At 51.4% G+C, this 26,248-nt stretch overlaps 2 protein-coding genes across 3 annotated transcripts; both read right to left on the bottom strand.

The window, feature by feature from the left end:
- Positions 1-4,126: 4,126 nt before the first annotated feature.
- On the bottom strand, positions 4,127-11,015 carry LOC120691513 (long-chain-alcohol oxidase FAO1-like). The gene is made up of 3 exons (XM_039974589.1): positions 10,637-11,015; positions 9,061-9,330; positions 4,127-6,046 (listed from the first exon to the last, which is right to left on the bottom strand). The coding sequence occupies exons 1-3, from the start codon at positions 10,883-10,885 to the stop codon at positions 4,268-4,270; spliced, it is 2,298 nt and encodes a 765-aa protein (XP_039830523.1). The 5' UTR covers positions 10,886-11,015; the 3' UTR covers positions 4,127-4,267.
- Positions 11,016-20,211: 9,196 nt separating this feature from the next.
- On the bottom strand, positions 20,212-25,506 carry LOC120691256 (long-chain-alcohol oxidase FAO1-like). 2 transcript variants are annotated; one of them, XM_039974289.1, is made up of 4 exons: positions 24,967-25,506; positions 24,007-24,279; positions 21,293-22,392; positions 20,212-21,171 (listed from the first exon to the last, which is right to left on the bottom strand). In XM_039974289.1, the coding sequence occupies exons 1-4, from the start codon at positions 25,243-25,245 to the stop codon at positions 20,472-20,474; spliced, it is 2,352 nt and encodes a 783-aa protein (XP_039830223.1). In that variant the 5' UTR covers positions 25,246-25,506; the 3' UTR covers positions 20,212-20,471. The 2 variants fall into 2 exon arrangements, with proteins under 2 accessions (XP_039830223.1, XP_039830224.1); XM_039974290.1 differs by lacking the exon at positions 24,967-25,506 and adding an exon at positions 24,411-24,939.
- Between the last annotated feature and the right edge of the window lie 742 nt (positions 25,507-26,248).

Here is a 26,248-nt window from a genome sequence, read left to right as displayed (position 1 = left end):
TCCTCTCGGGCATGGACGCCGCCCGCTGGTGTCAACGCTCTTCCCCTCCACATTTCTCTCTCTCTCTCTCTCTCTCGCCTACCAGAACCGGAGGAGGCACGAGTAGCCAGCCAATCAGGCCTGTTGTGACAGATGCCGTACCCGCCGCCGCCGGTTAATCCACAGCGGCTGTCGCCAGCGGAATCCCGGGAGCGGACGCTGCACTTCTTCCACGACCTGGGCGTGGGCGTGCTCCTCCCGGCCTGGGCCGAGCGCGCCGACGCCTACTCCGCGCTCGTCTGCGCCATCATCTCCTCTGCCACCGTCTCCTCCTCGGGCCGGTGTCGCTCGGCGCGTTCACCCCACGGACCTCCCGCTTCCACACCACCGAACCCGCCACCGCTCTGCGAGCTGGAGCGCGTGCTCCGCACCGGCGGAGCAGCGCGGGCGGGTCAGTGTCGATGGTGCACCACTTCGCACCCCCGCCGCTGTGTGAGCTGGAGCCCGACGGCGGCGGCGCCGCGACAAAGCTCCCCATCCTCATCACCCGCCGCCTCGCCGCCGACCCAGTGTCCGCCTCCGCGCTCGACACTCCACCTCCTCGCGTCGCTCCCTGCCTCCCCATCCCCCTGCTTGCCACATCCCCGCCGCGGGCTTCCTCGCGGCGTATGCGTCTGACTTCGACGCTGCCGCCGCCGCGCACTACGCGCGCCCCGGCAGTCTCGCGCGCCACGCGGTCGGTGAGGGAGGGTCTCCCGCGCTCGCCTATGACGACGCCTGTCGGCTGTCGCCGAGGTGGACGAGTTCAAGGCTGCTGTCGGCAACTCGTTCTTGCAGGTCCTGTGGCGCCGTGGCCGGCGAAACGGTCTGCGTACGACCGCAGACTCACCGCCGAGATCGACGAGCTCCGCGACGACCCGCCGGCGCCGTGCGCCAGCGCCGCGTGGCTCGGGCGCGCGCTCGGCCTCGCCGCCGCCGCGCAGAGGCGCCTCGTCGCTTCCGCGTCTGGAACGGCCGCCAGCATCGACCGGAAGACCGTCACCGAGTGCAGCTACAACTCCCGCAAGCTGAGGAAGAGTCCGCCGTGGTCTGGCCCATCGCCGGCCAGCAGCACGCACGTGTACGGCAGCAGCACAAACGGCGGGTGTCACCGCGGCCACGCCCCCACGCGAATCATCCATCCCACGCTTTTTTTTTTCTTTCTTGTTATATGCTTCTGGTGTGCTGGGTTTTTTTCCCTCAAAATTTCTGTTGTTCCGTTTTTTTCCTTCCTCTAAATTGAAGTGGCACAAAGCTGGTACATGATTTTTTTTATTTCCATTGATATTGTTTTTTATGATTAACAGATGTGTTCAAGCCTGTTTATGTGCGGTACCACGGTGTTTATCACAAAAAATAGTACTAAGATGTATATCGAAATAAACAGTATAATTAAAATACTAGTGTATTCTGTTACCAGCTAGCACATACAGTTAGAAAATAAAAAGATAGATATGACGCTAGAATTGAATATTTATAGATAAAGTACCAGTATATACTGATACCATGTACCCGTACGTAAATAAGCGAGTCCAGTCATAAAATGCATTTAAAATAGGCCAATTGTAGATAAAGAGTCCTAAAACTAAAACGTGGTACTCACATCCACACATTATAGCAGTACTATATCATGGTACATAATGAGCAGCATCCGCATCATAGTACTGTAGATTATGCGAGGATCCGCTGGATGGATATTAATTTGTCCTACAAATATGTACTTGTACAGATGGTACCAACGTATTCTCGTACCAGCGAGCACATGAAGTTAGAAAAAAATAGTATAGATATGACGTTTCAAGTGAGTAAAGATACTAGTACACTTTAATTCTCTCTAGGCTACTGTAATTCAAAAACTAAAAAAGATTGCATAGTTTAGTGGGCTTCGTTCTTGAAAGTTGTATTATCTAATACAAAATTACTATATGCATCTTCTCCCCTACTTTACTTCTATTTGAAATTCAAAAGATCACACTGCATCTAAAATTTGGATACACATATTCTCACTTCTATGTTTAATTGTATTTTGTCGTGGGCTTTTGGGGTACCCACAGCCGGGTGGCGGAACGCACCCGCCTAATCTCAGAGGGGGAGTACTCGGGAAAGCGCTAAGCGATTAGGCCGATCTAGCTTGGGGCAGGAACGCAAGAACACTTGGGTTTAGAGTGGTTCGGGTCGCCAGAGCGTAATACCCTACGTCCACTGTGAGATGTATTGCTCTTAGTATCAATGAGTCTATCCTCTGCCTAACCAGGCCTCTTTTCCTCTAGCGAGCGTCTCCCTTTTATAGACCAAGGGGACGCGTACACAGGCGTTAGACCCCGACAGGTGGGTCTAACGTGGATGTATAGTATACTGTGCAGAAAGCTTTAATGGAGCCACAGCGGTTGAGAATCTCTTCTTGGATACGCTTCATCGCCCTGTCGACTCTCTGACCAAGGGGAGTCTTTATTTGTCCCATCGGCGAGGCACCCGTTGGGGGCAATGTAGGTTACGGCGTAGTCTGTCGAGGCTACTGTGTAGGCGTCATAATGGGCGAAGCCGAGCCGTCGTGTCCAACTGGCATAGTAGACTGATATACGTGGCGTGGGCGGCGCCAGCGACTGCACTGTGCGCCTTGGTAACACGCGACCAACAGTGCAACCTGGCAAAAGCCGCCTCGGGCTCTGCTGTGGCAGAGCGCACTTCCGCCTACCGCATTGAATGCGGTAGGTAGGCGATTCTTCCAGTGGAAGCCACGCGGCCCCGCGCGCGTGCCCGCACCTGCGGACACGTGGCGGTTCCGGACCAGCCCCAGGCGGGGTGTCGGTTCCACCCCGCTGAGGGGTCCGGGACCCGGCTGGGGTCCGGTACTCCCTGGGAGGTCCGGGGCTCCGCGGGAGGTCTGGGGCCCAGCTGTTTTGGCTGAGGGCTACCTCCTCCGAGATACGTGGCGTCACCGGACCTTCCCCAAGCGGGGAGCGGGTCCGGGCTCTGGACCACAGGGGTCCGGCTGCTCGGCCGTCAGGTTGTAGTTAAGGATAACTACGAGACTCTTACCTAGACATAGCAAGAGGGGTACCCAGTCCTGGGGTACCGACATATTTATTAAGCGGAGCCGTAACGCCATTTCCTACAAACGGGCTTGGTTGTTAAAAATTGATTCAATAAAATATCACTTTGCAACGTCTAGCTTGTTTGAAATTCAAATTTTAGACACAGAGACAAGAGTTAATTAAAGAAGCACAGCACATATTACACACAAGTGGGGGAAAATGACGGAAAGCAAATTCACAGAATTCAAAGCGGAAAACAGTACACATGCAACCAGACTTTTTCTCCGTGGTCGTGAGCTTTAAGCTGACAGTATCAGCGGCCACAGTTCGAAATACGGAGAGAAAAAATTGAAAATATATGAATACACTCATATGGGACAATATGACACACATCTCGAAACAGAATTTGTGGCCAGAATAACGCCTACACGAGTGGCCGGACTTAAAACGGAGTTTTCGCTCTCGGTCCCTATACACGATACCCCTGCCGACGAGGCAAATCAGTACGGCGCGGTGGTTGGCAGTCTAGATCTTGTTTAATTGCAAAAAAATTTAGAATTTTAATACTGTAGCATTTTTATTTGTATTTAGTAATTATTATGAGTTAACTAGATTTAAAAAATTCGTCTCGTAAATTACAGACAAACTATGTAATTAGTTATTTTATTTAGCTACATTTAATATTTTATACATGTGTTCAAAGATTCGATATAATGAGCAATCTTGTAAAATTTTGGAATTTTGGATCCAACTAAAAACAAAAACAAGGGCCTAGCCATAGCCAAGAACCGCGCGTGGCATGGGCACGGCCGCATGGGCATGCAGCGGGATCAGATCAAGTGATCAACTGGTATGGTGCCATGTACGCGTGCCAACCGTGCGGCGCGGTCGGCCGGGGCGAGCCATCCTGTGCATTGTACCCACAAAGGTTGCTACCATGCCATGCATACGCATGCATGCATGCCAATTGCGAAACCTTTAAACGAGTTGCATAGAAAAGATCAAAAATACATCATGTTTCGTCCTAAAAAAATAAAATAAAGAAGCATCGGATACACATACGGAGTACAAGCTACAGAGTAATAGCCTTTTTTAAGATTCCTTTTTCTATTTATTATGCGTTATTACAAATATGAATGATGCCACATCCACAGAGCACAGAGCACAGAGCACACAGTCTCAACAAAGCACGAGCCAGCACGGACTCAAGCAGGCTACGGTTTCTTGACACGCGCCGCCGCCAGAGACTCGGCGATGCCCTTGGAGACGCAGTACGCGGTGGACTGTATGGTGATCATGGGGTTCACGCCCACCGCCGTGGGCAGCAGGCTGCCGTCGCACACGTACAGCCCCTCGGCCTCCCAGCTCTCGCCGCGGCCGTCCACGGCGCCGTCCCGGGGGCTGGACCCCATCCGGCAGCTGCCCATCTGGTGCGCCGACGCCAGGAGCGCCCACTTGTCCGGGCCCGGGACCAGGGGCCCGCTCGCGACGGTCACCTCGTCCAGGAACGCCTCCAGGTCCTCGTCGCGGAGGCCGCCGCACCGCAGCCGGAGTCCGTCGCTGCGGTGGGTGCCGACCTCGGCGGCGCCGGCCGCCACCAGGATGCGCAGCGCGCGGCGCAGGCCGCAGCGGAGCTCGTCCGCGTCTTCGCCGCTGGGGGAGTAGCGCACGCGGCCCTCGCCGCCGACGGTCCCCGCGCCGCGGTCGCGCACCAGCGCGAAGGCGTGCGCGGTGCGCGCGTACCGGCGCATCCGGTCCTTCATGTCGCGGCCCGACTCCCAGGGGATCAGCGACGCCATGCACCCCGGCCCCAGCGCCGGCGCCTGCACGATGGTGCGGGCGGTGACGCGGTGCATGGTGGTGATGATGCCGCCCTCGCAGCACGTGCCGGTGAGCGGCCGCGGCTCCTGCTTGTTCTCGGGGAAGTACCCCCACGCCATGGACACCGGGTGGAGGTGGAGGTTGCGGCCGATGTGGCTGTTCTTGAGCCCGCTGCTGCGGAGCAGAGGCGGCGTCATGAGCGCGCCGCACGCCGCGATGCAAACCCTGGCCTCGATGCGCAGCTTCCTGGTGATGCCATCGCCCAGGCACGTCGCCACCACGCCCACGCACTTCCTGCTCCGGCCGCTCTTGCTGGGGTTGCTGCTACTCTCGAGGATGAAGCGCTCGGCCTTGCACCCCGTCAGGACCACGGCGCCGCGCGCCACCGCGTCGACGAGCCACGTCGTGTCGGTGCCGCGCTTCTCGCCGGTGGGGCAGCCGAGGTGGCAGCTGCCGCAGAAATGGCCCTCCGGCGAGTTGCGCGGCACGGCGTCGGCGCGCAGCCCGAGCGCCTCGCAGCCGCCGCGGAGCACCTTGTTCTGGAACCCCTCCTCCACGCACCCGCCGGTGACCGCGAGCCGGGCGCAGACCGCGTCCATGGCGCGCGCGTACTCCGGCCTCCCGAACAGGGGGAGCCCGTGCTCGCCAGCCCACTCCTGCGTGACCCACTCCGGCGTGCGGATGCTCGCCGACCAGTTGATCGCGGAGCCGCCGCCGACCGTGGCGCCCGTGAACATGATGGTCGACGCGTTGGACGTGCAGAAGATGCCTCCCTTCTCGTAGAGGCGCTCCATGGAGGGGCCCTCGATGGAGCTGTAATCCCCGGCTGTGAAGTAGTCCCCCTTCTCGACGACGACGACCTTGTGCCCCGCCGCGGCGAGCACGGCGGCGGCCACGCCGCCCCCGCATCCCGAACCGACGATGACGACGTCGCACCTCACCGTGTGGTGCGCCCCCGACGCGTCCGCTTTCACCTCCAGTCCTTTGCCCGCGAGTGACCCGAGCAGCGTCGCGTCGGTCAGGGATCTGGCCTCCACGACGCCGGTGTCCAGTGGGCGCGGCGGCGACGGCGACCGTGCTGCGTCTTCCGTCCGGCCTTGCTGCGGCCGGTCGATGTCTGGCACGCTGTACCCGATTGCTTTCCAGGAAGGGTTGTCGGAGTCCTCGTTTACCTGCACGAGGGGAAAATGATAGCCACAAATTGCCGGTGACATCACTAAATCCAGTGTCGCAACCTTGCAAAATGGTTATGAATGAATCACATGGATCTGCCACAATATTCACTTGTGCACAAAACCCTTGAAAGAGTCGACACCGGAGCGTTTATTAGGTTAGATGGATGATGAATTGATGGTTGGCTGAATGTATAGCAAAGTAGAGTGGGGGACCTACCACTACCAGGCATAATAGCCACCCAAATTGTTTGCTCACAAGTCAGGAATAGGCGGCTGGCTAGCTAAGATACAAAATATTAAGGAATTATATATCCCGAGATTTAATTACTTCAATAGAGATGAATTAAACAATCACATATATATTCATTCCTCGCCCGTCACAGTAATAGGCGTTTTTCACCCTTCACAAATATAATACCCAATAAGACTTCAAAATTGACCCTGGTATTTTATTGCAAATACATATGGGCGTGTTTAGTTCGTGAAATATTTTGGGTTTGGCTACTGTAGCACTTTTGTTTTTATTTGGTAATTAGTGTCCAAACATGTACTGATTAGGCTTAAAAGATTTATCTTATTATTTCCAGCTAAACTGTGCAATTAGTTATTTTTTAAACTGCATTTAATACTTCATGCATGTGTTCAAAAATTCGATGTGACGGGGAATCTTGAAATTTTTTGGGAACTAAACAGAAGGTCTATAGTATGTACTAGATATGATTGCAAATACATACAGCTAGATCAGATCCTGTCCCAAGCACTGAGCTGACGCCCTACAACTGTGTGGGTACGGTACAATGTCCAACTACCCAAACAGTTGCGTCCTGACCCAGTGACCCGTAGTACTGTCGTCCCCTACTATCATCGATTGGGTGACAGCACCGAATGTTATGACATGGCGTATGACCGCTTATTATTAACGACTTCCGAACAAATACTAATGAACTCGTGTTCGTCATTTCCCCAAAGTGCACCCTCATACCTAGTTGACGTACACCTCGTTAAAAAATTATTTCTATCGCCAAACACAAATGGGAAATCAGCACGCAGCAAACCAGAAATGAATTGAGGCCCTGTTTAGTTTCCAAAAGACTTTCCATAATATCCGTCACATCGAATGTTCGGACACATGTATGAAGCATTAAATGTAGTTGAAAAAATAATTAATTGCACAGTCTAACTGATTAGCACGAGCTAAATTTTTAAATGTAATTAGTCCATAATTAGACATTATTTGTCAAGTACCAATGAAATATGCTACAGTACAAAATTCAAACTTTTTCACCAACTAAACACACCCTCAGTTCGCGCGGCTGTACCTCCCAGGCTCCAACCGTCCCGCGGCAAGGGTTCCGGCCACACCACATCCAAGCATAAATAAAGTGTACTCCGGAAATCATGGCAGTTTAACAAACAACGTCGCCTCCCGGTCTTGACAATGAAGAAAGAATATTTTGACGGTGTAGTTTAATTAATCTATTAGCGCATCTTACTTTAACCAGTGCCAAAACATGAGTAGTTGAGTACTTGAGTATATACTATATGATTCATATCTGGATTTTTCTTTCTCTTCGCCCCATGTGTCCAGACACTCAAATAAGTTGCCAAAACGCAAGAGGAGGTGGCAGAACACTGTCCCCAGCCGTTATTGTCGTCACACTTTTAATGTGACTAATTAACACACGGCATGCTGGCCACACCATGTGTACCGAGATTAGAGTGATCATCGCCCGCTAATGACACCTATGCAATCTGAACCATTATATTGAACATATAGCCTCTATACGGTTGGGGCGGTTAAGTCTCCATGCACAAAATCTGCAAGTATACAGACACTTACTCTTGCTCCTCAAGTTCATGCAATCCTATATTCCAAACATTCCCATGAACCGTCATGCATAGTTTGATTATTGTCGTGGTGTGGCAAACTATAGCCGGGTGGCGAAATGCACCCGTCTAAGCCCAGAGGGTGAATACTCGGGGGTTAGCTAGGACTAGTTTGATCTCCTAGAAGAACACGATGAACACAGCCAGTTTAGAGTGGTTCGGGCCGTCGGAGCGTAATACCCTACGTCCACTGTGTGCTGTATTGCTTGAGTCTGGGTGAGCTTGTGCCCCAGAGTCTTTGGTCTGTGTGTGTGCTCCCCAGAGCCTGTCCTGTGCAGCGAGCGCCTCCCCTTTATATCTCAAGGGAGGCGCGTACATGGCCGCTGGATCCCCGACAGGTGGGCCCAATCAATGTAGTATAAAATAACATACTGTTAATACATTATGGCGTTGCAGGCGGAGAAGATCTCATTCCTGGATTTCCTTGCCTGCCCGCGGGAATCCTCCGTCCAGCATATCCAGGCGCTGTCTTGTCGAAACGGCGCCAGGCGTAGCTTGCGGTGTCGCATGCAGTGTAGCTGAACGGGCCGTGTAGCTTGCGCGTAGGCGGCATGATGGAAAAGTGTCGTGCCGTCGTATCCAATTAATGCGGCAGACGGGCTCTGCGCGGTTGTGGCGCAGGCGGTTGCACTGTGTACCTCGGTAATATACGGTCTACAGTGAGGCCTGACAAGGGCTGCCCCGCGTGCCGCGGCGGCAAAGCGCGCCTCAACTACCCACATTAAATGCGGTGGGTGGGCGAGCCTTTCAGTGGAAGACCTGCACCTGCGCCCGCGCCTGCGGGACACGTGGGGAGCCTCCGGACCCCCCGGTGGTATGCTGGCCCTACGCGCGCGGGAGGTCCGGACAGACGCGGGGAGATCCCGGACCCCTATGGGGGTCCGGGCCCTCGGCCGTTGGCTCGGAGTCCTTAGGGACAAGTGGCGTCTCCGGACCCGTCCCAGAGCTGGGAGCAGGTCCGGGGCCGTTGGCCCGGTGAGGTAGGAGCCTGACCCGTGGGGCCCGGCAGCTCCGCCCCTTATGGCGTAGTCGCGGATGACTATGCGAGTCCTGCCTTGCTGCAGTAGGAGTGGGTATCCCTGCTTCAGGGTACCGACAATTATACTTTAGCTGAAGGTACGTACCATTGTGTAGAATGAGTAGTGGGAGAGGATCTTGATGATGGCGAAGGCGACCTTGAGGGGGAACAGCCACCGAGCCTTGCTCCACCGCTTCAGCACTTGCTCTCGCCGCTCCACCGGCATGTCGGCGAATTTGCTGACATAAGGGAACCTGCCGGAGATGCACAGCCAGCCACATAGCGCCAATGTGCCCACATTGGTGCTTAGCATCCAGAGGATAACTCTGATCAACAACATAGCCTCCCATACGCATCGTGTGGTCATCTCCGCGACCTTTCATTTTATCAAAAGTAAGTGAATTAGAGGAACATCGTCATTACTCACCTGTATATTCTCGTACTTGTGAGTATATAAGTGCTAAAGTACACCAGTTAACGTAGCTCACTACTCCACTACTCCCTCCGTTCTAATTTATAATTTTTTTTAACTTTTTTACCTCAAGTTTGACCACTCGTTTTATTCAAAAATTTGTGCAAAATATCCTTCTTTTGTTGTGGCTTGTTTTATTAATACAAGTTTTTCAAAAATTATTGAAATTTAACTATGTTTGCATAAATTTTTTTAATAAAACAAGTGGTCAAACTTGGAATAAAAAAGTCAAAATAATTATAATTAAAGGAGGGAGCAACATTTTTCACAGAAAGAACTTGTAGTCCCGGTACGCGGCCTTTATTTCCACGTAGCACACCGTTCTTCGTGACTACAACCTCAACCGCTAATAACCTCAACCACAACCGATAAACCTCGTCAAAATCACGGCAAGAAGCTTTATTATGTCGCTTGAAAATCGTCGGCCTAGATTTGAGGCCCTGGCTGGAATCTAGTGTGAGAAGAAAAAGGTTTGACTTATTGTGCACATGGAATTACCGACTGATGAAAATCAGACTTGCCACGAACCGTAATCATTACCGTTCATAAAGGTGAAATTGGCTACTCATGTGTAGCTATCTAAACTTTAACTAAAGCGATCGATCGAAGGTGTGTTGTTATCTAGATCGATCAAACATCAGACTCACTGGCCACCTAACAATTCATTACTGTTCTGAATTAAGGCCCGTCCTTCATTTATAGCGACATGTTAGAAGCAGTTCAGTGAACACTACCTTTCTTTTTTAATAGTAGTAGTATAGCAGCAGTAGCGGTGTGTGTGTGTTAAAAAAAAACGAATGACAGCGAGGGACAGTCAAGCGTCGAGTTCTTTTAGAACGGAGGTGAGGGGATAAGGGTTCCCGTATCAGAAGTCCCACTTTTGCACATGAAAGATTCCAGAGGATTGTATGAGAGAGAGGTTCTCATACAGATACAGCTCTTTTATAAGTACACCGTATTCGTGCTACTTGAACTACTGTGCTGCCGATGTGCTGCATGCTGTCCATGGCACCATGAAGGTGCGGTCAGAGCGTATGGACGGTAGTGCCGTGATGTCGTTTCCATGATGTACAGTGTCAGTGTGTACGCCGGTCGTGCCGACGTATACAAAAGTTACTAGTAGTAGTACTATAGTAGTAGTATATAGCTAGTATATTCACCGTACCGTTGGATCGGAATTAAGAACCATGCATATATGACGATAGCTCACCTCGTCGGGGATGGCGCCGTCGGCGGCGGATGCGCGGTAGAACCGCTCGAGGCCGGCCTGCTCGGCGCCGCCGCCGCCGGGCTGGTCGAGGAGCCCCTCGACGGGCAGGGACGGGATGATCGCGCCGCACAGCGCCCGGAGCGCCTCCATCTGCGGCGGGCGCAGCCCGTGCGTGTACCCCTCGCGCTTGCGCCCCCGCAGCATCGGGCTCCCCCTCCTCCCCGCCGCCGCCTTCTCCTGCGTCGCCATGTACTGGTGATCGATCGAGCGGCGGCCGTGTGCGCGCGCAGCGGCGCCGAGTTGATCTCTCGCTCCTGCCTTCGCTTTGTGGCGGCGCAGCGCGTGCGGTGCCGGCTTACGTATGTGCGAGTCGTGTGTGGTGTCTGGTGTGCCGCGCGCGGCATGCGCGTCTATATAGCTAGAGAGAGCTCGTGGTCTTTCCACACACACAGAGAGAGTTGTTGGGACGATTGCGTCTCACTAATTACAATTAAGCCACGGCAGCGACGTACGGGCAGACGTCTTAATAATCACGGAAGCCTACGGGACGTATACGGGCTTAATTCCGAGTCGCATGCCATTGGCATGGGACGCTTTCTCGGCGGTTGCTCCGTAGTACGGAGTAGATGCCGACGACTGACGGAGACGACGTGCTGCGTCTGCGTGCCTCTGAGGAGCGAGCACAGGCAATGAGGCATGGCTGCCACACCGACCACGCCCCTCCCATACTGTAGGCTGCTCGGAAACCTATACCGCTATACGCCGGCCGGGGACATGCATGTGTGGTCGGACTGAACCGGCCACTGGTTGGTCTGGCAGGCAGACTGGCACAGGACTGCCGGCCCTCCGGCGGCGTGGGCGGGGGGCAGCCGCCAACTAACGGTGCGCCGTGCGGGGCGGAAGGACGGAAGGTAGTAGTACTGCCTGCCTCAGCGTCCACTCGGATCGAGTGGGGTTCGAGATCAGCGCCGCGGCGTGAGGGTGATTTACTGCTGGCCTGGGAGATAGCCGTGCGGCCGGCCGGCGTTGCTGCGTGCGTGCGTCCTCCTGCTTCGGTCAGTTCAGGCGACCATCACGTACGTGTACGTTAGTACGTACGTGGCCGGAGCATCTATTAGCTAGCGGTGGATCGAGGAGAGGGCCCGGCCGGGGAGGCTTCTTGCTGCTTCACTTTGCTTGGGAGTTGGGACTTGGGGACCGACGCCGGCAAACGGGCCGTGATCAGGGGACGCACGCAGCCGCCGCGAGCTAGGGAAGCCGGTAAACATGACATGATGGCACTCTGCCACTAGTTCGCGCTGTCTGCTGCAGCCCGGCCCGATCCGCTGTCCGTCGCGCTTGCGCCTGAACGCGATAGAACTAGTGGAGGATATGGCGCGCCTAGTTTATTATGGGCTACTTTAACTTTACTGGTGTATATTTGTAAATTAGTTATTATGTATGAACTAAAATGTAAAGTGTCAAGACTAAATAGGTACAATCAGAGAAGAATAGGAAAAAAAGTATTGATCCAAAATTTCCCTATTCAGAGTTGTTCATGGTTCCTGTTCTTCTCCATCTCCAATCTCAAATCCACGACAAGTCCATCCAATAAACTTTAATATGGTATCAAAGTAGGTTAATCCTGTAAGTTCCATCTGTTTCCGTCGATTTCGATGTGCCTTGGAGCCTCGTCTGCATCTATCTCCGTTGGCCCGTTGCTGCCGTCCGGCGGCCCATCATTGCCGTCATCTGCTTGTCCCCGTCGCGGACGAGCTGCGCCCCTCCATCTGCTCACCGTCGTCGCGCCGATCCGCTCACTTGTTCTGTCGCGCGGCTCGTCGCTGTGCGCACGCGGCCAGGAGCTTCGTAGTGGCTGCTATGCGGCTGGTGATTTCCCCTGCTGTGCTAGTGGCTGCCAGCACATGCCTCTGCTGCTACTTGCTGGTGTGCCACAAGTCGTTGCAACCGCAGCAAGGATATAGAGGCTTGCCTAACCAAATTTTGCCGTGGATGTGTGCCACTGAATCTGGTTTTGCTATTTGATTTGGCTAGCCTGCAGTGCTGCCTGTATATGCGAACTGAGATTTTGTGATTTGAGTAATACTAAAACATTGCTGGAATTAGTGGAGAAAAGGAGGTTGATTCTAGCATTGGAAAATTATGTGAAATTCTTAGCAAAATAATGGAGCCTACGATAGTTTTAGAGGTTGCCAAATATGCTCTTGAGCCAAATCCCATAAAATTACAGGGACAAGAAAACTATTTGAGTTAGTCCCAACATGCTCGATTAATTTTGGGCTCTCATGGATATGAGAGGTTATTAGTCCCTGATGAAGGTGGTGCTAAGGGTGAAATGGATTCCTAGACTAAACAGATCAATGATAGAGTGCTTGTGTGGCTGTTGGGAAGTATGGAACCTATAGTTAGAGAACAAATTGAAACAATGGCTACTGTAGCAGAAGTGTGGAATGCTCTACAAAATCAATTTGCTGGCAAATCTAACAAGATGCAGGCTACTCGTATTATGCATGAGTTGTTGCATTTGAAGCAAGGTACAAAATCAGTGATTGAGTATTCTGGTGAATTGAAAAGATTATACAGAGATTTACATTATTATCATCCGTTTGAGCCTGTTGACCAAAAGGATATGTCCATTCATCATACATGGTTCCTGTCACTGGTGAGCAAACTCTTTCTCGATGGGTTGAACCAAGAATTTGACCTCCGTCGGCAGCTTATCTTCTCTAAGTCAGAATGACCACTCTTGATGAGACGATTTCTAGCATTATAGAAGAGGAAACCATATTGTCACATCCCAAAGGGATGAATATAAAGCAGTTGTTGCTAGTGCTGCCTTGTCTTTGAAGAAGAGCCGCACATCTATTCCCCGAGGGGATCAAGAAGAAAAAAAAAAGGTGATTTGTGATTATTGTGGTGATAAAGGGCACATCATAGAGAGGTGCTTTAAACTACATGGCTTTCCATCTAGCAAGGTGACTTGTGATCATTGTGGTGATAAGGGCCATACTATAGAAAAGTGTTTTAAGCTGCATGGTCTTCCACCTGGATGGAAGAAAGGGGGGGAAATCTCAACCAGGGGGAGTTCGAAGTGCTAACTGGAATCGAGCTAATTATAAACACCTGAAAGAAAGCTTCCAGTGGTAGATGATCAAGCTCTTGAGAAATATAACTCTAAGCTCAAGCTCTCTGAAGGCTCCTCTTCCACTGAAGGATCCTCTACTAGCTCCAGCTTCCATGCTACTTCCCAAGGTATAAAACACGTACAAGCATATACAAATAAATCCTGGGTTATTGATTCTGGAGCCACTAACCACATGACATGAGCATCCAACCTTTTCACTTCCTATACCCCTTGTTCATGTAAGGATAAGGTGTGTGTAGCAGATGGATCCATGGTTCCTATAACAGGATGTGGATTTATCCGGTGCACCAAAACCCTATCCTTGTCACCAGTCTTGCACATTCCTAATTTTCCTATTAACTTATTATCTGTTAGCTCTACCACAAAATCTCTTAATTATAGAGGTTGGTTTGATCCTTCTCATTGTGTTTTTCAGGAGCTAGGGACAGGGAGAATTCTTGGGACTGGGACCGTGCATAATGGACTCTATTATCTTGACGAAGGAAGTGATGAAGTAGCTTTTGCATCCAAGATGTCTCCATTTCAAGAGGCTTGGGCACCCCTCTTTTGCTGCTATGTCTCGTAGTTATCCTTCTCTTTTTAATGCTTGTCCTAGGGAATCTCTTATATGTGATGCATGTGAGTTTGCCAAACATACAAGAATTCCCTATCCTAGTTTGGGTCTAAGAAGTAACAAAATGTTTGATGTGATTTACTCTGATGTTTGGGGACCATGTGAAGTGCACTCTATTTCTGGTCATAGATGGTTTGTGACTTTTATCGATGGCTTTAGTCTGTATACTTGGCTTTATTTATTGAAACACAAAAGTGATGTCTTTACAGTTTTTAAAGATCTATGTGCTCTCATTAAAAATAAGTTTGGCAACACTGTTACGGTATTACGCTCGGACAATGGCACAGAGTATGTTCACTAGGGGTTTGAAATTTCCTTATCTCAAAAGGTATTGAACATCAAACTACCTGTGTTAACACTCCTGAATAGAATGGTGTTGCCGAATGGAAAAATAGGCATTTACTTGAGGTCGCTCGCTCTCTTATGTTTTCAATGAATGTTCCTAAGTTCCTTTGGGGAGAGCCAGTGAAGACTGCTACATATTTAATTAACCACATGCCTCTTCGAATTCTAGACAATAAATCTCCTGCCGAGCTACTTCTAAATTCAAATGACTTTATTGTTGCCCCAAAAGTCTTTGGATGTATTTGCTTTGTTCATGACTATAGAAATGATGTTAAAAAATTTGACCCTCGTGCTGTTAAATGTGTGTTTGTTGGGTACTCTCCTACTCAAAAAGGATATTGTTGTTGGTGTGCATCTGAACATCGTTTCTTTGTGAGTATGGATGTGACATTTCGTGAAAATAGACCTTATTATGAGCCGACCAATGACACTGGAATTACTCTTTCTCCACCTAAAGGACAACAAGAGGGGGAGAGTAATAGTGGAGGTAATCACATGGGCTCTGTTCTTGTTCCTCCTTCAGTTGGTTTCTACTATGGGGATAATTCAGTTCATAGTCATGCTAATGAGAGCAGGGGCGGAGACAGGGGGCGGGCAGGGGCCTGCCCCATCCCCCCTAATGCTCCCGTAGCACCATTATAGCACCATTATCAAAGGTGGAACTTACTTCAGCGGCACCCTGCGGCAAGACTGTTGCCCCCCCCAATCACTGCTTGCCCCCCAATGATCAAATCCTGGCTCCACCGCTGAATGAGAGTGGGAGTAATAATCCTGGCCATGAAGATATACAGAGTACTTTGCCTTCTCAAGATACAGAGTCCCTTATGCACGAGGTCCCAGGTATAGACTCACACTCTCTTAGTCCTAATGCTCCATCTAGCACTCTTGGGCAAGGAGATAATCAACTGTCTACCCAGCCTACTCCTGAAAATGATCAACCTATAGCCATAAGAAAGCCAACTAGATCTTTCAATATTCCAGCATATCTTAAAGACTACAAACATGACATTTCCAATTTTATCTCTTATGAATTTTGTAACCCATCCTTCCAGAGTTTCTTTGCATCTCTTGATTCTGTATCAATACCCAACGGCTGGAAATTAGCTAAAGAGGACCCTAAGTGGAAGGAGGCAATGCTTGAAGAGATGAGAGCTTTGGAGAAGAATAGAACTTGGGAGCTTGTGGATCTACCGCAAGGTAAGCAACCTGTTGGATGCAAGTGGGTTTTCACCATTAAACATACACATGAAGGGAAGGTTGAGAGGTATAAAGCCCGTCTGGTGGCAAAAGGATTTACCCAAACTTATGGGATTGACTATGATGAGACTTTTGCACCCGTTGCTAAGATGAATTCAGTAAGAACTCTTATATCTTGTGCTGTCAATTTGGACTAGAATATATATCAGATGGATGTTAAAAATACTTTCCTTCATGGTGATCTTTACGAGGAAGTATATATGCATATACTACCCGGTTTTGAAACAAATCAAACAAATGGGAAAGTACTTCGTTTACATCAATCTCTATATGGGTTGAAACAATCCCCTAGAGCTTGGTTTGATCGCTTTAGGCAATGATGCTCAAAAGAGGCTATATCCAAAGTAATGCTGATCATACACTATTCTTTAAACAAGCTGCAGGTAAGGTAGCAGTTCTAATGGTGTATGTAGATGATATTGTGATTACTGGGGATGATATTGTTGAGATTGTTGATTTGAAGAAATATCTTGCTCAAGAGTTTGAAGTAAAAGATTTAGGGCAGTTGAAATATTTTCTTGGAATTGAAATCTCTCGTGGTCCAAAGAGGGTGTTTTTATCTCAAAGAAAATATGTTCTTGATTTATTAAAGGAGACGGGGATGCGTCCTGCGGCCACACCTATTGAGCAAAATCATTGTTTAAGAAAAGATGTTGGTACTTCAGTAGATAAAGAACATTATCAGAGACTGGTTGGAAGACTCATATATCTTTCTCACACTCGGCCTGATATTGCATTTGCAGTAAGTGTGGTGAGTCAGTTTATGCATGATCCCAGTACATCTCATATGGATGTTGTCTATCGCATCTTGAGATACCTTAAGAGCAGCCCAAGAAAGGGTCTTTTATATACTAAACAAGGAAATATGCAGGTTGAATGTTATATTGATGCAGATTGGGCTGGTTCTTTGGATGATAGGAGGTCAACTTCTGGGTATTGTACCTTCGTTGGAGGTAATTTAGTTGCATGGAGAAGTAAAAAAGCAAAGTGTTGTAGCACGGTCTACTGCTGAGGCAGAGTTTCGTGCTATAGCTCATGGTGTATGTGAGCTGTTGTGGCTGAAAATTCTTCTAATTGAATTGAGATTGTTTAAACATGAGCCCTTGATACTATACTGTGACAACAAAGCGGCTATTGATATAGCCAATAACCCAGTTCATCATGACAAAACAAAGCATATTGAGATCGATCGTCACTTTATTAAAGAGAAGTTGGATGGAGAGTAATTTGTCTACCCTATGTAAAACCATCCAATTAGGTGGCTGATGTGTTGACAAAGGATTGTCTGAAAAGATATTTTTGTTTTTTTAGCAAGATGGGTCTGTATGATATCTTCGCCCCATCTTGAGGGGGAGTGTTGGTGCATATTTGTAAATTAGATATTCTATAGGTACTAAAATATAAAGTGTCTAGACTAAATAGGTACAACCAGAGAAGGATCGAAAAAAAAAGTATCGATCCAAAATTTCTCCATTCATAGTTGTTCATGGTTCCTGTTCCTCTCCATCTCCAAGTTGTTCATGGTTCCTATTCCTCTCCATCTCCAATCCCAAATCCACCACAAATCCATCCAATAAACTTCTATAAGCCTTTACTCCCTTCATTTCAAAATATAGATAACTATACATGTATTTTGCTATGTATATAGGCATACTTTATATCAAGGTAAATAGCAAATACAATGATTATACAAAAACTAAAACCACTTACATTTTTAGAGCGGAGGAGGTATTTATTATCAGAAGAAAAGGAATTAACTGAAAAATATTATTAAGCTATTTATTTTTATTAGGTGAAACTATTTATATTAAAATATTATTCCCTCACTAGCATAAAAATGGAGGTTGCGGACAACATTTCGATCCACTAACATTTTTTCATAAAAAAATTGATCTTGCATAAGGAAATATTGAATTACCAGCTTGGGAGACCACATGTGTGCTCTAGTTCATTACCATGATTGTGGAATTAATAAACTATTACCGAGCTCTCACCTCATCAGCGGCGGATGCACGGTAGATGTGCTCGACGTCGCCCTTGGGCCTAGCTAATTTAGAAGTTTTATTTTTTAGTAAGTTTTTTGTCGTTTTGTGATGAAAAAAGTTTAGAAAAAAATTCAAGAAAATTTTCGAGAGACATAAAATGTTTCAAGGGAATTTGAAGGGGCAGAAAAAATTTCAATAAACATTTGGAGAGATAGAATAAAAATATATTAAAATTCAAAGTTTAGGAAACAAAAAAGCTAGGGTAAAATTTTTTTGCATCCAAAACAGAAAAAGCTTCGGTAAAAAGTTTTTCAGAGATTTTTATTAAATAAAAAAATATTTTGGAGAGAAACAAAAAATATTTTAATAAACAAATATTCAGAAGAGAATGTTTTAAGAAAAATTGAAAAAAAAATTGGGAAAAAACTTTTGCATTCAAAAATAAAAAAATTTGGGGATCCAAAAAAAAGAAAAACAACGCCAGAACCTCGGGGCTACCCGGGGGGCTCGCCGCCGCCGCCGCCTCCGGAGGCGAACACCCGGGGGACGACCCCGCCGCAACCGGCGAGAGCCCAAGGTGCAGGCTACCCCGCCGCACGCGGAGCTTCGCTCCGAGGAAGCCCGTTGCCTCGCCGCTCGCCCCTGGTGGGGAAGCCGGCGGACCTCCCCGTCGCCGGGCCGTTGCGCCTCCCCGTCGTCGGGCCACCGCGCCGCGCCGCGCCTCCCCCGCAGCCGGGCTGCCGCACCGCACCGCCGGTCTGCTGAGCTACCGAGTCAGATCCAGAGAAAAAAAAGAAAGAGAGAGGAAGAGGAAGGAGACTGAACGGAAGGGGAAATGAAGGATCTCACGGGAGGAAGCTGCTAGAAAAAAAAAAGAGGATGGGGGCAGTCATGTGGGCACAGGACCTGCTATGTTGGGGGTCGACCGTGTCTTGGCTTCGGTCCGGTCACTCGTAGAATAGCATTGGGAGTCACCCTTGCCGCCACCATTAGGCATGTCGTCCCCATGGCGTGGAGGTGGCGGAGCCCCTTAACGGGCAGGTATGCAATAATCAATGAAGACTACGGTTAAAATTATAGATTAGGCTGTATGCTTTTTCTATTTATGGATTGGGCTGTATGATTGTGGATCTAAAATAACTACAGTAGTGGATGTTAATGGGCCACGACTTGAGCCTCGGGTGGCCCTAGTGGCAGGCCTACCACTGGCCTGAGCGCTTCCATCTGCGGTAGGCACAGCCCGTCTGCATACCTCTCACCTTGCCACCCCGCGCAGCAGCAGGCTTCCCCTCCTCGCCGCCACCGCCTTGTTTTCCTGCATCGCCATAGCCGGAGATCTTGAACCGCGACGGCGGAGTTCCTGTGCTCTCTTCCTCTTCGCGGCAATATATATGGAGTTGGAGCGCCAGCCACTGATCTTGTTGCTGAGAGCCAGGGAGATCGTTGGGACGATGTGTCTCATTTAAACCGTGCGCGGCACCGACGGGCATCAAGGACATGGACGCGTGTTTTTGGTTAAGCTAGAAGCTTACGCGGCGCACCATTAGCTTGGGGATGTGCACCACGTACGTATTACCATTGAAAGCACATGCATGTTTCTTCTTACTGTACTTTTCCATAGGCTTCTTGAAAGTATCGGGTCGGGATATTTCATCAGATTGGACCCCAACGACCAACTGCCGGCGGCAGCCAACGGTACGCGGTGGGCCGGGTATGCGGAAGAATGGGATTTCAAAGTTGCCGAGCTAGGACTTCAGAATTGGCTACTCCAATCAACTGATTTGCTCTTCATTATGCAAATCTCTACTGGAAATCAACTACTAGATAATAGTACAAATCACCGTGGCCGTGGCGCCGGTGCCGATTCTCTGCCGGCGGCGGTGGCGCCCGACCCTCGGCTCCTCGGCCTCGTGGCTCGACCGCTCGCGTAAGAGGAGGGACGAGTTGGGCTGAGTTGAGCCGTACCTCAGGGAACAGAGAGAATTTGGCCCAACATAGCATCTACACACATGTATACTTCATATGTGTGTATTTGGTTTTTTTCCCCACAAAAGTTCGGTATTCTCAATTTCTCAGGAATACCTATACATCAATGTAGCTCCGGCATGTACAGCTCGACTGCAGCTAAATTCAGGCGTGCAAGGATTCCAAGAGAATGCAGCGAAACTAATGAATTATTATTAGAGTAGATCTTAATTTGATTATATTGCGTCAGCAATAAGCAAAGGAGTTGCATTTTTCCTTTTTCTAAATATTCTAGTTCATTGTGTCACGAATTACATAATATAATCCAGTACAAATGTTTTATAACCATGCGTTTTTATTAGGATATAATCTTTTGTATCCGGCTCATCTTAAATTTTAGGCTGTGTAAGCCAACCACCAGTCGTGAACCATTTGCACAAATGGAGAGTAGTATAGTCTGCACACTCGATTAGCATGCGCACGCATCTATGCTCCACAGTCCACACGCGCATTGACGCAGGCCGGCTACTGTTTCTCGCCCTGCGCCAGGGTCTCGGCGATGCCCTTGGAGAGGCAGTACGCGGTGGACTGGATGGTGATCATGGGGTTCACGCCCACCGCCGTGGGCAGCAGGCTGCCGTCGCACACGTACAGCCCCTCCGCCTCCCAGCTCTCGCCGCGGCCGTCCACGGCGCCGTCCCGGGGGCTGGACCCCATCCGGCAGCTGCCCATCTGGTGCGCCGAGCAGTGGAGCGCCCACTTGTCGGCCCGCGAGTGCATGGGCCCCTTGTCGACGGTCACCTCGTCCAGGAACGCCTCCAGGTCCTCGTCGCGGAGGCCCTTGCACCGCAGCCTTTGCCCGTCGCTGCGGTGGGTGCCGACTTCGGCGGCGCCCGCGGCCACCAGGATGCGCAGCGCGCGGCGGAGGCCGTTGCGGAGCTCGTCCACGTCCTCGCGGCTCGGGGTGAAGCGCACGAGGCCCTCGCCGTCCACGAACCCGGCGCCGCGGTCGCGGACCAGCGCGAACGCGTGCGCGGTGCGGGAGTACCGGCGCATCCGCTCCTTCATGTCGCGGCCGGACTCCCAGGGGACCATGGCGGCGAAGGCGCCGGGACCCAGCGCCGGCGTCTCGATGATGGTGCGCTCCGTGACGCGGTGCATGCTGGTGATGATGCCGCCCTCGTAGCACTTGCCGGCGAGCTGAGGGCAGTGGCGGGCCCAGCAACTGAACAATGGGTATTCAAAATTGGCAATATCTACCATTATACATCTATTTTTAACATTTATAGCTAATTATAACTTTGAATACCAGTGATTAGCAAAAACAATGGGTATTCAATGCATACCCATGAATACCCTTTGGGCCCGCCCCTGGCTGAGGGTCCTGCCTGCTCTCCGGGAAGTAGCCCCACGCCATGGACACCGGGTGGAGGTGGAGGTTGCGGCCGATGTGCCGGTTCTTGAGCCCGCTGTTGCGCAGCAGCGGCGGCGTCATCAGCGCCCCGCACGCCGCGATCGAGACCTTGGCCTCGATGCGCAGATTCTTGGTGACGCCGTCGCTCGCGCACGTCGCCACCAGGCCCACGCACTTCTTGCCCCGCGGCCGGCCGCTGTTTTTCTCGAACACGAAATGCTCGGCCTTGCAGCCGGTCAGGATGACCGCGCCGCGCGCGACGGCGTCCACGAGCCACGTCGTGTCCGTGCCGCGCTTGTCGCCGGTGGGGCAGCCGAAGTTGCAGCTCCCGCAGAAGTGTCCCTCCGACGAGTTGCGCGGCACGGCGTCGGCGCGCAGCCCGAGCGCCTCGCAACCGCGGCGGACAACCTTGTTCTGGAACCCTTCCTCGCGGCACGCGTCGGTCACCGAGAGCCGGTCGCACACCGCGTCCATGGCCTGCACGTACCCGGGGCTCGCGAACACCGGGAGCCCGTGCTCGCGCGCCCACTCCTGCGTCACCTCCCTCGGCGTGCGGATACTGGCGGACCAGTTCACCGCCGAGCCGCCGCCGACCGTGGCGCCCGTGAAGATCATCGTGGTCATATTGGAGGTGCAGAAGATGCCGCCCCGCTCGAAGAGGCGCTCCATGGACGGGCCCTCGATCGAGCTGTAGTCCGCGGCGGTGAAGTAGTCGCCCTTCTCGACGACCACCACCTTGTACCCCGCGGACGCGAGCACGGCCGCTGCCACGCCGCCGCCGCAGCCTGACCCGACGATGACGGCGTCGCATTGCACGACGTGGTGGTTCGCGTCCGACGCGGCCGGCTTCACCGTGAGGCCCCTGCCCACGAGCGACCTGAGCAGCGCGTTGTCGTTCAGCAGCCTGGTCTCCACGACGCCGGCGTCGAGAGGCCGGGATGGCGACGGCGCCGCCTCCGCCTGATCGTCCCGTGGCTCTTGCACGCTGTACCCAATTGCTTTCCAGTGCGGGTTCTCAGAGTTCTCGTTCACCTGCATGTTAAGAGGAGCTGAAGAACACAATATTTTGGATTGAGATAGTATGTGCTTAAGATCTTGGAGATGAAAGTTTATGATTATGATTTAGACATATATTCTTGACACAAATTATACTGCATTGATGTTTTGCCAGGTGAAGTAAGGCCGCGGTTCTTTTTTTTTTTGATGAAATTGTTGCTACAAGGGGATGGATTTGCGGCATGCTTGTGGATGTTGACATGCCAATATCTCCCGCAGTCCCTCTTTCCGTAATAAAGAATCATTATTCTGAATGAAATATACTCCAACAGTTTTCTAAAATCTCTTCATTTTCCCAATAATTATTGAGTTACCCCAATATTTCACCTAACTCCTCACAAATAAAGGGAAAATTTATGCTCTCCCAATATATTAGTTATATTGAGATGAGATCCATAAAATTATTTTCCCAATAATCTATAAAAGATATTGGGACGTCCCAATACTACTTTATTGGCAGATATTTATTGAAATGCTGCTGGGGATGCTCAAGCAACTCGACCGCATCAGTGCTGGATTTATGTTAATACGTGGTATGGAACTATCGATCTGGTTAGGCGCAAGCACCTGATATTCTTGTGGACGCTTCTCCTGGACCGGGACACCTTATTACTAGGACTATGTTACCATCTCTGACAAGATGCTTACTAAATGGGCTGATGCTAGGTAGAATCGACTATTGCTGCGGACAAGTTGCATTCAGGTAAGCACAGTCATTTTCATCTTTCAGAACTGAATTGAGTGGTCAGAGCACGATTTTATAGTTTGGTTTTCTGGATATTAAATGCCGACGGTCATGTGTCTAACTACGACCCAACAATGAATGGAACTTCAACGATAATTAACTACCCAGGAAAAAAAGATCAACGATGCTCATGGATTTCGGTTAGCAAGATAGGTTTCCTAGCTTCAGAAAGCAACAGCAAGGGAGACTTCAGTTTCAGGCATAGGTGTGGAAGGATCGCTTTAGCAAATCAAACAGCTGTTGCATCCAGAACTGCAGGAAAGTTATGCGAATTCTACCCACTGGGTGCCCGGAGCCTGCAGGGAGGTCAGAGACGGGGCCTCTCGCAGGTCTCGCAGAGCTGCCCTATTAATTCCAAGATCCAACCTTTAAAGTCTGAACAGACAGTAAGTATGGCAAGGCTAAGCACTGTTTCAGATCTCTGCAGTGACACTTATTGCCGTGTTGGCACTATATTCTCCCTGATCCTCATGTTCTTGGCTATACCAAGTTGCCGATCATACTAAAAACGAATAATTCAGCGTTGCCAGGGTGGCTGGGGCATTATCGCTTTGTGGATGTATTCATTCAGAATTTAGAAAAGTCTGACGGTTTTGTCATGCTACACTATTGAATTACCTATCTAGCACCTTGCTACTGTATTTGGTCATTACTAATCGAAGTTCCATAAACCTAAATCTCTATCGTTTTGATCAACCAAGCTGCCAAACAATGCCTGAAGGGGGGAGGGCCAATTTATTGTGGTCAGCAAGGCACGTCAGAGAGGAGAAGGTTCAGCTGTGCAAGCAATGAACGGACGGAGACCGTCAGAGGCAGGGCCGTGCTGGTTTCCGGGCGAGGCGTACCATGGTGTAGAAGACGTAGTGGCAGAGGATCTTGACGATGGCGAAGGCGATCCGGAGCGGGAAGAGCCAGCGCACCCGGTTCCACCGCTGCAGCGCCGCCTCCCGCCGCTCCGGCGGCATGTCGGCGAACCTGCGGACGTAGGGGAAGCCGCCGGCGACGCACAGGCGGCCGCACAGCAGCAGCGTGCCCACTCGCGTGCTCAGCACCCACAGCACCACCCACGCCAGCGCCACCGCCTCCCGGATGCACCGCGTCACCATCAGCTCCGCAACCTGGTGTTGGATGGGAACACAGAGCAGAGCAAAAAAAAAAACGACACGTTATATCCTGCAGAATTCAAACTGTTCCCCTTTTCAAATCCCGTGGAATTCCATTCAAAAACTTTGTAGAAATTTTCGTGGACCTTCCTTTTTCCGGGCCAGACATGACATAGAGTTCCAGGTAAAAAGTGCTGAGAGGTGTAACGTCGATGCCAGAATAGTCGCTGGCGCCATGACAGGACCACTCAGGTCCGGTGCACCGCTCCTTTCCCGTGCACCGGACCGGACGGAAGCTCTTGCCAATCTCAGGGGCGACACTCCCCGGCGACGTGAAGGCGCGCGCGAGCAGTGCCCCGAGAGGCAGAGGCCGGCACGAATCCAGAGCACCGACCGGCGCATGCAGAGAACGGCAGGGCCTGACGCACGACGCCGGTGAATTCACCTCACCTAACGCTCAGACATCGGCCTGATGTTTATGTTTCTCAGTCAAAGGGTATGATTAATCTGACGAGGCACCATAGACACAAAGCAAATAAAAAAAATTGAGGCGATTGGACCAGGAGGATTTTTTTTTCTTTTTTGACCAAGAAGATTGGAACCAATACGAGATGAGACGACAAGAAGTCCTATGTGCGACTATCGGGTGCGGGGGCGAGTTCGATCATTGATGATTGATCGTGGGGGTGGATCGGTGGTCACCTCGTCGGGGATGGTGGAGTCGGCGGCGGAGGCGCGGTAGAAGCGCTCGAGGTCCTTGCCGCCGGGCGGGTCCCCGCGGCCGTGGCCGCCGTCCGCGGGCAGCGAGGGGATGAGCGCGCCGCACATGGCGCGGAGCGCCTCCATCTGCGCCGGGTGCATGCCGTGCGTGTACCTCTCGCGCCGCCACCCGCGCAGCAGCGGGTGGCCCCTCGCCGTCCTGCCGCCGCCGCCCGGCGCCGCCTGCTTCGCCGCCGTCTCCTCCTCGCCCTGCACCGCCATTGCCGTGCGTGCCTGCTTCGTGTGGCGGCGGCCGGGGCGACGTGTGGTGTGATGAGCTGGGCTTTTGGCGCGCGCGTTTATATAGAACTCCGTGGCCTGCCTTGGGGTTGTGGTGGTGCTACGACTCAGACGGGTAGCGACGAGGGAGTTCAGGCAGAGGCAGCTACGGGGAGGAGAGCGACGAGGAGCGGCGGTCCGTCCCGTCCCGCGGATAGATGGGGACGCGCGTCTCCTCCATCAATACGGCGGCTCGCCATACAACTGTCCCCGTGATGGAAAAAAAAAAGAAGAGGACTCGTCAAGGAGGCGCGCCGTCGCCACGTCAGGCGTGCATGCCCGGAGGGCCGGAGCGACTCGGCGAGGCTTGAGAATGTCGTGCGTGCTCTCACGAGAGGGGAGAGAGGACTCTGCAAACCATACGACCGAGATTCGGTTACCAAGGGCGATGGAGTAGGTAGCAAATGTCCTAAGGTGGGGCCCACGTGCGCTGGCGGCGTGACGTGGCTCGTCAAACATTGGATGCGTATTTGGAGCCGGCTACATTAGGGGTGGATATCGAGCCGGCTTGGCTCGGCTCGACTCAGCTCGAGCTGGCTCATTAAGTTAATGAGCTGGCTCGGCTCGGCTCATTATTTCAACGAGCTAAAGGTGCAGCTCGGCTCGGACATGAGAACAGCGCATGCAGGGCCGTCTCCAGGAATTGGAGGCCCGTGAGCGAAATGCAAATGGAGGCCCTCAGACGGCGGCGACAACGCGCTGTGGAGGTGGGCGGCGGCGCGCACCGGCAGTGGGTGGCGGCGTCGTGCAGCGTCCTTGCTCCTAGTGCTGCGGCGGCGGCATGCCTGCTGCCTGGGTGAGTGGGCTAGGTGAGGACCGAGCCGGGGGGCACGGGTCAGGGGATGAGTGGATGACGCTTGATGGGCCACAGCCACCGACGGCCCAACAAAAGGAAAAACGGTTCGCTTGCTTAATCCCTGTTCATCTTCCTTGCGGAATCCCAAAC

The sequence above is a fragment of the Panicum virgatum genome, chromosome 9N (genome assembly GCF_016808335.1).
Source record: "Panicum virgatum strain AP13 chromosome 9N, P.virgatum_v5, whole genome shotgun sequence".
Classification (NCBI taxonomy): domain Eukaryota; kingdom Viridiplantae; phylum Streptophyta; class Magnoliopsida; order Poales; family Poaceae; genus Panicum; species Panicum virgatum.
The sequence above is the reverse complement of the archived record's forward strand: the minus strand, read 5'-3'. Positions and strand labels throughout refer to the sequence as shown.